This window comes from Mya arenaria, chromosome 17, assembly GCF_026914265.1.
Source record: "Mya arenaria isolate MELC-2E11 chromosome 17, ASM2691426v1".
In the NCBI taxonomy this organism is placed as follows: domain Eukaryota; kingdom Metazoa; phylum Mollusca; class Bivalvia; order Myida; family Myidae; genus Mya; species Mya arenaria.
The window spans coordinates 32,104,093-32,117,432 of record NC_069138.1 but is presented as its reverse complement, the minus strand read 5'-3'; the positions used below and the strand labels follow the sequence as shown (position 1 = coordinate 32,117,432).

At 34.6% G+C, this 13,340-nt stretch overlaps 1 protein-coding gene across 3 annotated transcripts in view; it reads left to right on the top strand.

The window, feature by feature from the left end:
• The window catches only part of LOC128222973 (uncharacterized), a 60,699-nt gene extending 51,728 nt beyond the window's left edge, over window positions 1-8,971 (top strand). For all 3 annotated transcript variants that reach the window (XM_052932173.1, XM_052932172.1, XM_052932170.1), the window contains exons 46-48: window positions 441-631; window positions 1,903-2,065; window positions 7,072-8,971. In XM_052932173.1, the coding sequence (XP_052788133.1) occupies window positions 441-631; window positions 1,903-2,065; window positions 7,072-7,250 (533 nt within the window). In that variant the 3' untranslated portion in view covers window positions 7,251-8,971. The remainder of the gene's footprint in view (window positions 1-440; window positions 632-1,902; window positions 2,066-7,071) is intronic.
• Window positions 8,972-13,340: the final 4,369 nt, after the last annotated feature.

Genomic DNA, 13,340 nt, shown 5'->3' with positions numbered 1-13,340 from the left:
CACTGCAAAATACTTGTTCACATGGTAATAAATTGATAGGACTAGCTGTTGCAAATCAACAACTTTATTTAAGGACATAACAACACTATGATATACTTTAAGACATGAAACTGAATTGATAGTTGATAATTGATAGGCTCGTTGTTGCCAAAATACAGACGAAGCTGTAATGTATTTTTGTTTGTGACATTAATATTTTGATAGAAATTGTAAGTGCATATTATATACTTGATTCATTTATGTAATACCGGTAAGCGTATTGCATGGATGTTTTGCTCTTCATTGCTGTAGAAAATATCTATTAAATTATATCTTAATATTTACCTGAATATTAAGAACATGAACAATAACAAGAATGACATATACTTTCTATGGTCACGCCAATAATTAATCATATAATATTTGGATTCCTGTATACATATCATCGAACAATTTTACAGAATCAACGTCAACGTACAGAATCCGTGTAAAAACCATCGATTATGATAAAGACCCTTGGGGTGGGACAAGACAGAATGTTCGTGTAAAAATTCAAGGAAGACAGGCAGAAACCACGTGGATACCTATTTGGCGTGATTTTTTTCCAGGACGAATATCGGAAACGAGATTTTCAATCAATACTATTGAACAGGTTATACTATAATGATATATTTAACCTCGTGTATACCAGTTTTTATATTTCACAAGTGGCTTTTGCTAATTTGACGAAATATTGCCGTCTTAAGCTGACACAAACGAATATTCACTAAATAAATACTATGTTTATAGAAGCAATACGTTAGAACAGTTACACCAATAATATATTAGGCATCATTAACATTATTAAAATCGAAAGTATTTATGTTATTATATGCAATCACACATGTGACAATCACTAAGTTTTCCACTTATTATCAATATGTACAAAAAGGGAGTCATTAACTTCATATGAAGCTAAAAATCAAGAATATGCATACACAATTTTAATAACGAGTGAAATAGTTCATGCTTAAGTCATAGAAGTTGTCTCCGTAATGTTTTATATTTGTTTATGGTTCATTTATAGATGCACATAAAACTTTTAGCAGTTAGGCCTTTGCATTTTATAATTTAAAGGTACACATAACATGTGACACTTCAACGCCACCAATGAGCATTTTTGCTGCTACTGTTACTTCAAGTAAAAATGCCAATACCTTACAATATCACACATGGAAATATATGGTATAAGCACGAAACGTTTTAAAGTTTAATTACTTGTTTGAGGCTTAACATAACTTTATTGTTTTCGTCCCGCAAAGAAATGATTTCATCCGAAACCAATATTCAAAAACTGACAGATTACCCTATAGGCGTAATAGTGTTGAGCAGAGTCAATAATGTAAAATGAGAAAATGTTTCGGAAAAAATATTGCTGAAAAAAAAAATCAACAAAGTTTGTTAAAATGTGCAAACGTTTTTTTTTTTCTCGATCACACCAAGACGTTGACGATGCACACTTAAGACGACTACAAGACTCCGTCAGCTCAATGCATAAACGACCGAAGAATTTTTGCCCTAAATTGAATTCACTTAATGCTTTTTGGTGGTACATTGAAATTACAAAACAATTTCTCATAATAGGAAAAATAACATAATCTAACTGTGTTTGACATATAGGGAGTTACTATAAGTGGCCACAGTGCCTCCCATAAAAGCAGTTTATTTTGGTATGCCGTTATCAACTTCAAATTTAACGATGTTCGAATTAAATTGAATGAGTTACAAGAAACAAAACCAATGTCAGATTGCAATATGTTTTACTAAACGTTCAATTCTATTTCCTTTTTAATTACTGCATAACTTATGCTATATGTAATCTTTTACAAGATGCATTCCTCTTAATTCTCTGTTGAAAAATAGGCACTCATTTGCGATTTTCAGATTGAGAAGATTCATCTGAAGGCCTATGGGAACGTTGACGTTCGAGAGAAATGGAAGCCAGATTACGTTACAATTTATGTTGAAGACACGGACGAGTTATACGTATTTCGATACACAAAGGAAGAATACTTGCTCAACAACGCAACAATCATTTACCCAGAAGGTATATTTAACCATATTAAATATTATGAATACTTGTATAATAATATACAGCAGCCTTTAGACTACAACAGCAAAGAGTAAGGCGGAACTTAGAAGATAAGTCCAGTACCAAAAAAGCTGATATGATATTGTTGGAAGGCAAAAAAGGAACAATATAGAAAGTTTACAAAACACACATAATTAATACATAATATCACTGAAAATTGGAGTAAAGGATTAACTAAAGATTTCATTTTAAGTTTAAACAGGTTTTTATAACACAGTTTTACATCATTCATAAATAGCAACGTAATGTTTGAAATGAATCGTCCCGAAAAGTGAATTATACAATCAATGTGCCATAACTTAACTAGATCATATTTTGAAAACAAAAACACGTTTTTTCTGCTTTTATGTGAGATTCTGCAACTTTAAGTGTGTAGTTGCATTGGATAAAATGGAAATGTTATATATCGTCTGTAATAAAGTATCTAGTTAAATGGCATTTTGCATACGTTCGATAACGAAAATTAAAATATAAACATAATATATATAGATGATATAAAACATCAACATTAATCGTGTGATAAAGCTATTTGTTCTTGGGTGACCATTGTTTAAAACTATGTTGCTTGTTTTACAGACTAGACAAATTTATGACTCCAAATCGAATATTAGTTATTGTTCGAGCATACCGGAACTTTAGACGCCATTAACACAAGTTTTTGTGGTATATTTATGTTGATTTTAGGGTAGGAAATTATTTTCATTAACGAAAAATGATAAAAAATATTTTACGGGTGGCGGAACGAATAACGATTTTGCACTGAAATCAACAATTGTTCTGTCTGTTTCTTTTATGCTTACTTTCGGAGATTTTTCTTTTTTTTTCTTCTTTAAATAAAACACATTTTGGGAGCATTTTTCCTCAACCGGAAGTGCATATAACAATAACTTGACAAAGCTGTTCTCGAATAATCGTCGAATTGCTCAAGGGTGAGCCGTTGTGATTGATGACTGTCCGTCGTCCGTCGTCAGATATCCGACGTCCATCGTCCGTCGTCAACATTTCCTTAAATCAATTTATCCTCCAAATCTGCCAGGCCAATTAAGACAAAATTCACAGGAATGCTTCTAAGGTGTTCCTGTATAAAATTCCTTCAAGTCATGTTTGTTCGTTCAAGGCTTTGTCGAAAGGGAAGGGGCTGGTTTTCACAATATGACTATATGGAAAACTTCGAAAACCTTCTCCTCAGAAAGCGCTTGCCAGATTTCAAATTATTATTTTACAGAATTGTTGAATTTCTATAGTGGCATTTTATCGAATTCCTTCAAGCCGTGTAGTTCGTTGACAATTTTGCCGACATGGGGAGACTAGCTTTTTTAATATGACTATAGAATTTTATATATATAGTAATACATTTGAACATTCTTTTGTTTAAAACTGCTAATTCCATACCTTTGACATGTATATGCTGTCTCTTGGAGTGGCCCTTTGCCAAACTCGCTCGTATCGTGTCCTTGGGGCGAAGCTGGCCCCACCCCAGATATTCAAAGATTTTCTATATATTTATATATTTTAAAAAAAATGTTTTCCTTGAAACCGCTTGGCCCAGACCTTTTTGGTCTGTAGCCTTACGTGGTGGTTCTTCACCAAGATTGTTCAGATAATGTCCCATGATGTCGAAGATGGCCCCGTCAAAGGGGTCTCAGGTTCTCTTCATTATTATTATTGAACAAGAACATCTGCTCTGAAACCGCAAATCCTAGACCTATAATTATATTAATTTGTAGTCTCATGTAGTGGCACTTAACACAATTTGTCCTAATTATGTCTTTGAGGTCAAAGCTGACATCGCCCTGGGGATCCCAGTTTTTCTATATTTAAGAAAATCTTATGTTCTTTTCTGTACCCAACCTGGGGTCCAAGGAGTTCATTATACTAAGTATTTTTTTATAACTTCTCTGAAACGTCATGGCCTTTACCTATGACTTTTGTTTGCAGCTGTTTGTAGTAGTTCGTCACCAACAGTGTTCACATAATAACCCTTGGGTCCAAGCTGGCTCCGCCTCGGGTGTCTGATGTTTTCTCTATGCATTTGCTTATAGTACACCCTTTGAAAATCTTCTTCTTTGAAACTGCAAGGTACATGCCCTTTATATTTGGTATGAAGCCTTCACCAAGATTGTTTGAATTATATCACTGGAGTCAATGTCTTTCAAAATCTTCTCTGAAACTGCATGTGCCAGGCAATTAATATTTGGTATCTTGACACATGTAGTAGCCTATCACCAAAGTTAATTGTAGCCTCGTGTAGTGGTGAGTAACAACAAACATCCAACGCAACTAATGATTTCCTTAGCTACCAATGACTCCTTAAAAAGCAACCATGTCTTTGACTGCCTTAGCAACCATCGATATCCTAAGTATGCAATGACTTGCTTAGCAAGCAATGACTTCCTTAGCAATCACTTGCTTCCTTGTAATTACTTTCTTAGAAATCACTGACATACTTAGCAACCAATGGCGTACTTAACAACCATTGGCCTCCTAATCAAACCCTTACTTTTTAAGCATCCAATGACTTTCATTGCAACCATGAATTCCTTAATATCTGCCTTCATTCATAGTACACAATGACTTCCCTAGTAAGTAATGTCTTCCTATGCAACTAACTACTTTCTTTCTAACCAATAACTTCCTTACCAACTACTTCATCCAGAGCAACCATTCTTCCCTTAGGGACTATTGACTATCTACCAATGATTATTTCCTTAGCAACCAATGACGTCCTTGGCAACTGGGTAATTCCTGGGCATCTACTTGCTTTCTTAGAAATCAATGACTTCCTAAGCAAGCAACTACATTTATTCCTAACTACCAGTGACTTCCTAAGGAACTTATGACTACCTAAGCAACCAATGCTTATTTCCTTATCAACCAACTACTTCCATAGCACACCACTTACTTTAAGCAACACATTACACCATTTTAAACCAATTATTCTTTGGAAATTTATTACTTCTATGATAACCTTAGCAACCACTTACTTTTTGAGCAAAAACTTCCTTGTCAACCACTGACTTTCTTTGCAACCAATACATTTCTTACAAACCACAATCATACATAGCAACCAATGACTTCCTTAGGGATGAATGACTACCTAAGCAACCAATGATTATAATTGGCAGCAACCTTCATCAATAACAACCAATGACATCATTTTTAACTATTGACTTCCTTAGCAAGCATTAACTGTCTTAGCAAACAATGTCTTTCTTACCAACCACAAACTACCTTAGCCATCAGTAACTTCCGTAGCAACGTATTACCTAATTACCTAATTAACAACCAATTAGTTTATTCGGAACCAATGACATCATTTTTACTCTTTTACTTAGCAACTACATCAACGAATGACTTTTTAGCAACACATTACTTTCTTAGCAACCAAGTACTTCCTTAGCAACCAAGCAATGAGGTCATTGTCAACAACCTTCATCCATAACGACCAGTGAATTCCTTAGAAAAACATGATTTCCTTAGCAGCAAATGACTTTTTAGCAACAAATGTGTTCCTCAGCCTCTACCTTATTCATGACAACCAATTATCTTTTTCAACCAATGACTTCCTTAGCAACTTCTTTCTTCCTTTTCAACTACCTTCACCTTATTTATTAACGACTTCCCTAAGAACTATTGACTTCCGTAGCAACAGACGACTTCCATTGCCATCACACCCATTGTCCTTTGAAACAACTATCTGAAAATGCCTTGACTTTCCTAGAAACACTATTTATTTCCCCTTTCTCGGCAACCTCTTACTTTCTTGGCAAGAAGCAGCTTCCTAACCACTGACTTGATGGGCATTTAATCAGGTGAGCGATATAGGGCCACTTTTTCCATTTTGATTAGGAAATGGTTTCGCCCCAAAATATATTTTGTATTGAGGCCATCTTTTAAACTTATACAGTGTATCGTGTACCTGTTACGTATTAAAACCACGCAAACAAATCATCTAACAACAACTTTGCAAAAAAAAAAAACAGAACAATAAAACAATTATAATAATAATAATAATAATTATAATAAAAATGAGGTTATAATGTGTTCTTCTTGTTGTTGTATTTATTGTTGTTGTAATTGTACTTGTTGTTTTTGTTGTTGATGTCAATTTGTTTGCTGTTTTCATGAAAAACTTACTGAAATGATCATGAAACAAATAACATCCATTTATGTGAATATGAATTAAGTATGAGGTTTCATTGATGCTAGTATTACATGTATTGAAATGTCTTCAGTGCCAACTTGCAAGGACTTCAATTGTTATATTATCAAAGATATAGTTACAAGTTCTGTTATCCCATTCTGTTGTTTAGATGACCGTTAATTTTATTTTCCCTAATTGGAGAGCAAAACGTACATCTATAAATGAAAAGCAATGACGAAAAGATAGTATGAATCATGGCAATGCATACATACATACGATAAAATAAGTAGTTCAATTAGGCATGCATGGTTAATAGTAATTTGTATCAGTAGTACGGACTCTTTTTCCATTGCTTGACGAATATTATCTTAATATGAACCAATACTTTTCATTGCTATAAATGCTTAAAATAGTTGAAGTACAACTTTCGACTTGTGTCAAATAGCACGATAAAAACACATGTTCGATAAAACTCACGTGCAAGAGCAATAGCACAGAACATGTTATATGACACTGTCTATTTATAAACCGCACCGGCTGAAGCGCTGTTTGGAGATAAATTGTCCAGCAGTTTTAAAAGTTCAATACAAGCCGTCGTGACTTTGTTTTTAGTCCTCGAAACAGGTCTAAGTTTAAGCTGTTCTTCTGATTATATGTCCATGCTATACAATGTGTGAGTTCAAATTTGTTAATCTCAGATATACAATTGTTCCCAAGGACATATAATAGACGTAACATTAGATATATGCCTTAATGAACTATGATAAAGGAATGCTCAATGTTTTAAAACAGAGATGGGTTTGACATATATTTTCAGCTTCCTGTAGTCCGCCTGCTGGCTTAAGAAATGTAAACCCTTTTTACATAGTCGACGACACACTCTACCTGGATTCATCGAACTGTGCCAAAGGTTACATTCCAAACTCTTCATCTACGAAGTGCACTGCGACGGGGTGGACGATTAATGTCGCATGCAATCAAAGTAATATGCTTTGAGTACAATTAGAATTACATATAATGGCGCTTGTGATACAATGAACAATGTATATACGTACAAATTGGTGTATTTTAATCATTACAGATGCAATAGTAATAGTTATTGCAACATTGAACTTTACATGTAGAGATGGTACTGAAAATTGTCCAGCCCATAGTGGTGTCATCTCTGAACTAAACAAATGAACGTCGCGTCAATCTTCTAGGTTTATATCCTTTTACAATGTTTAATTTCATAGTTTCAAGCATATGCTTTTGCGACTAAGATATACTTCTAGAAATTCGTTGATACATATGTCACTGCCTTTAACTATTACGAGTAAAAGTTATTGATGTATGAAAGTGTTACCTTTCTTTTCGGACAGCCTGTACCAAGTGCAGATAACTCATGAAAATGATTAACTAATTAACCCGACATATTTAGTGATTTGGTAACAAACTTAACGATCTAGTAAGTAAAGTAATACAAAAAAAACATTTTGGATACCTTTATTTATGATATATATGACTTAGGTCAATACCGCGTATTATTTTTGAAAATGATATACTTTAAGTGCATATATAGCATGTCTGTTAGCTTGACTGAGAGATATTGACCTCCTTTATACTTCTTGCTCATTTAGGTTAATCAAACAAATGCTTGTGACTGCTTTATTAAATACTCTAAAAAGTAAATCAATAGCTATTTGTAATTGATGTCATTTCTTTAGGTAATACAAAAAAGTAAATATAATGGTGTCTAATTGCTTCCATAACACAATGGAGATTACAGGGACAATCAGCCAAACAGAGGCAATAGGTAAATGCCTAACATACACTTGTTAAAATAGTAAGGGTTTACCGCCTAGAAACAGATGTTCATTCAACCGTTCTCAACACTCATCAACGATAGCAATGTTAAAAAATGTCCGTATTCGAAGGACCTACAGTAGCAATAGCAGCATATTTTGTTCGAGTATACTAATCATGTTTAACACCATTTAAAGGGGCTAGACCTCGATGGTTCCAAAATCGGCAAATACAGTACTCCTCAAAACAAGCCTAGAATAGTTAATACGAGCAAGTAGGAAGCCGATAAACATCCTTTTACATGACTAAAGATCATATCGCCCCACACGCTGACTCCCGTTTTAAAAAAAGCGCGCAATAGTTTGCCTGTCATGATCTGTGTCTACGTTCTTTGGCAGCAGTTTATGCTTTCTTGCACTCCCCGTCCTTTTGAAAAGCCATAAAGTGTGTATGGTAAGAATATGAAAGCAACGTAATGAATGTCAATAAATTTACCAACGCTATTTTTAAACTTACTTTGTAGACAAATCCAGTAGATATCGCGTTTGAAAAATGTACGGCAATCGACGTAAAATCCAATTTTGGAGAAATAAAACCCCACTCATTATTCATTTGTTACTGGCATCTACTTTTTATTGTACACATATGCGAATATATTGGAAAATAAACAATATTAATACACATCTAGGCCATACCACCTGGAGGCGCTCTCATTCATGGCCCATTTCGAATTTCAAAAAAAAATAAAATAATAAAAACAACCGAAAAGTGTTTAGTATTATTTGTTTCACTTTAACTTTGTTTGTGAGTTGTTGTTTTTTAACAATTTATTGGTTTACGTAATAAAACAGTTTTTATAAAAAAAAAAATAGAACCACTAAATAGTAACACCAAGTTAAATCATTTGTACGTCTGACTATGTTAAAACTTGGTTAACAATAAGAAGAAATAATTAAATGACGCGAGTGAAAAAAATACGTATTTTGACGTTGACGGCGAATGAAAATATCAAGAACACTTACATTTCGTGAGGGCGAGCACTGCCATCGGTGCTGGGGTTCAAAAGTGAATCTCGGCGTGTGCACACCCATCACCGGACACCCTTATACAATAGTATATACACAAAATGAAAATTTCACATATTTTTACTTTGACGGCGAACGAAAATAGCATCAATAACACCTAATTTGGCATTTCGTTAGTATGTGCACTGCTGGTTGATATATATATAACATTTTCATAATCATGGAACTACATATATACACTTAACGCTTTAATGATGCTGTGAAGTTGCACTTATCTCCACCACATGCATCCTCTATACAAGCAAACTTTGCCGCTGTTTCCAAGTGTTAAACTCAACCTTGCTCATCTGACAACTTTTATATGATGCAGTAGTGTGATTCAATATCAAAACCTTACAGCACATAAATATAATCTCAGTACAAAAAACTACAGACATAAGTACATAAGTCTTTTTGATATACGTTTTAAATAATAATAATAATTGATGATTTATAGACGTTTGTCGTCTACCTTCATTGGAGAGTAACCTTTTTTAACAATTTTAAGAGATAATAGTTTTGGCGTAGGCCGTCCGTGCTTCGCTTCCATCGCCTCAGATACAAACGAGTTAATTCCCTTTAATTAATAAAAACGCTTATTACTGCCCCAAAATGCCATTTTGATATAACTAATAGTTTGAAACTTCTATAAAATGAATGAAAAAAGATAGAAATGAATGCGCAGATTTCGTTTGCATCGAATCAGTTACACTAGAATTGTTGTCATATAATTACTGAAATAAATGTGTTCTGTTAAAGCCATTTCATCATACATATTAAAGAAAAATAAATGGAATTGATATTTCCCTAAGAGCCTGATCGGGTGTCGGTACCGACCTCACTTTACATTCAAGACTGGATTTACGACATGCCTAAAGCTTTAATAGGTCCAACATGCCTACTCCAGGCACGAGACATGTCATAAAAGTAATGCAATTATCTGTGAAACTGATCTTAAAGTTTGTTCTCAAATCAGTATCGGGGTGTTACCCGATAAATCCTTGGTGCTCCATTCAATTGGTGTGTTAATCGAACATTTAGCACAATTTGTGCCATTAGCATATGTAAACTTGGGAAAAAATAGGTTTGGAAGTGTTTAACTTAATTCAAATAATGTTGATTTTTTGCTTACTGATCTTTTGATTAAGTTAAAAAAACACACCTTTATATGAAATTAAGAAAATGCTGTTAATAAACAACAACAACAACAGCAACAACAATATATGAGCAACTGTCGGTGTTTTGCGAGGAATGGCCATTCGCCTTCAAAACTCGAAACGAAAAGTTGTAAATTCAGGTCCTTTGGATTCTTATTTCACAAACAAATTATGAAAAGAAGTCAGCAATCACAATCGGACGTCAGCCCCAACGTCCCCGGTGACGCCATCAAAGCAACGGAGAACTATGGCAGACGATCGCTGGTAGCAGACGTTGTCCTGGCTTATCAGATGGTATTTTGAATGAAGTGTCTTTAACTTTACAGCAATTCATTTAAGCTCAATTATTTCCTCTTTTTTGGGCGCGAATAAGTGCACGACCTGCACGAGTATCACATAGTGCTTGTTGCAGTAGACCTCAAGAAACACATGTTGCTGTTAAGTTAGATATGAGTTACACATTTTGAAATTGCAAATATTTAAATATTATGACTGTAAAATATATATGCTTATCAATTTATACACAAATTATCTTGAAATATACGGCAAATTGCACCTTCAGTGAATGAAATTCTTAAAAACGAAAATGGGAGGAGAGAATCATCCCTGGCCCACCCCGTTCAGTTCGATATCACTTACATTAGTCCTTTACGTTAGGCTGGGTCAGTAACACCGAGTTATTGTCCTTTAATTAATGAAATACTTAAAATGTAGTTTGTCCTTCTGAATCGGTGACTATGTTTTCATTAACTATTAATTTATGAAACTAATATTCATCAACTGAGGGCTGACAAAAGAAATTCGCATACCTCAGATTATTTATGTAAAAACTACAGAAAAAAGCTCAGTATCCAAAAGTTTAAACATTTACCCGGTTTTATGGCAGAGGGTAAACGCCAAAGACAGAAAAACAAAAACAAAAAATCACAAACACGAAACATGGAACAACAGCACAAAACTCCACAAACAACACACTCACATATACTAATATTAAAAGCTAGGTAGGTTTATCAAGGTACCGCCTTCGAACGGTCGGTAAAAGGTAAATTTACATATTTCCTTTTCCCTCAATTCATATGCACAATTGGTGCTTCTATATAAAGATGTTTGCTAAAATCGGAGTGTTGATCGGGGATTTGACATCGGTTTTGCTTGTTTCAGACATATTTTCAGCGGGAAACACGGACGTTCTTGAGAACATGAAGAAATTGTTCCAAGCGAATATGGCTGGTTTTTCTCGAAATATATCTGCGATCTGGACTGCAAACAGTAGTATTTCATGAAGTGCAAACTATTCATCGAAGTATATCAAATGGTTGATAAAACCGAAGATCACCGTTGGATAACATTTGTATACACTAAAACAACCTTACGAAAAAATGTAAAAAGAACATTTCACTCCTGCAAAACACATAGAGCATAGCGTATATGCTGTGGGTTGTTTTGTCTTAATTGTTCTTGTATACCTTGAAACGAAATTGACTGCTGGTAATAGGCTGATGTTTGTGTTTCGAAATTAAAGATTGCATTAACTTACAGAACTGTTCTTAGTTTTTACCAATTTTCATTAAGATTAGAACTAAACACTACTGTAACCCCAATGGACGGGTGGCAATAATCCGAAGAAACGTTCAAGATCACCGTTAACACTCATAGTAAAACAAATTTATTTTATTGGTATTTATCAACAAAGTTGACCAAAACCAATTTAATCTTGACACCATACTCTTCCTAAACCTGAATAAGGCGACGCTTTCTTAATTGTTTTTCCATGTTACACATTAAATTTCTTAAAGGAAGAAAAACAACTTAGCTGTCCATTTCATTATATTTATATTTGTTCATTTACATTTAAACGGTTTGGAATCTTTGGCGAGACTCCCCTTCCACATATATACATATCTGGCCCAAATTGACCACAGCATAAATTATTTAGGCCCAAATGGCCATAGCGAATACAACTAATTTGGGCCCACTTGACCCAAAATGAATTTTGAAAAAAAATGATCCGAAAATGTTGACCCGATTAAAGGCCAACTGGTCACCTGCCAAACATTGGCGTCTTCCATGGCGACCTACCCCAAAGCCTCGGGTTGAAAATAAGCAATCAATTATTGCACTGCAATCACTTATTGCAGCAGTTAAACAATACAATTTAGTTCAGCTCAGCAAATATGCAAATCAGTATCAAATATCAATTACAAGTATTCATTCTTTAGCAAATGTAAGTGAATTCCGTCACGGAAAAGCAATGTTCGGAAAGCACTTTAAAATGGTTAATGATAAATTTGCTTAAGATTTGGATAGAAAGGTGCCGCCGAGCGCCAATGTGAAGCGAAGATAATCTATGCTGAACTCCCCAAAGAACAAATTTGGGGCGGCAGCACAAGGGGAGCCCCGCCCTCTTGATACGAGATGGTAGCTTTCAATATGATCAGCATTATCCTACGAAGCAGCAGTTCGTATATGACTGTTATATTTCAGGCAAAGTGAGTTTAGCTAAGCGTGTTTCTGATACAAATTGCCAAATTCTGATTGAAAAATTCGTTGCCATCGTCTGTTAAATAGACGCCATCTTGCAATAGATACTTAATTGAAATATTGTGGGCCAAGAAGCACCCCCCCCCCCCCTTTCTTTGAAATATATTTTTTGCAGTTCAGGCGCCTTTTAGCGTTATACATAGCAATGTGATTTTTGGAATAGCGCCATGTTAATCTAGGTAAAATTTGCGAGAACACAACTATGGTTCCAGGTAAGATGTTGCCAATATTATCTACAAGCATCTTAAAATGCTTTATAAACGCAGAAATTTTTATCCTCCCAATATCATTTCCTCCGCAATGCATAATGATCAGGGCTGGTGGATGGTACATGTTTACGCGTTATAGAAGGTTAATCTTTCTTTCCATTTACTTAATGTCTAAGCCCCCAAAACGCTGCCACCACAACTTGCATGACTCCATTTTCAAGTCAGGATCAGACATCCACGCATGCATGAACGCGTTCCTGACGATTGATGACCCCACAACCCATACGTGCTTAGGAGAACCTAAATATGAAAGAATATACAAACAAACTT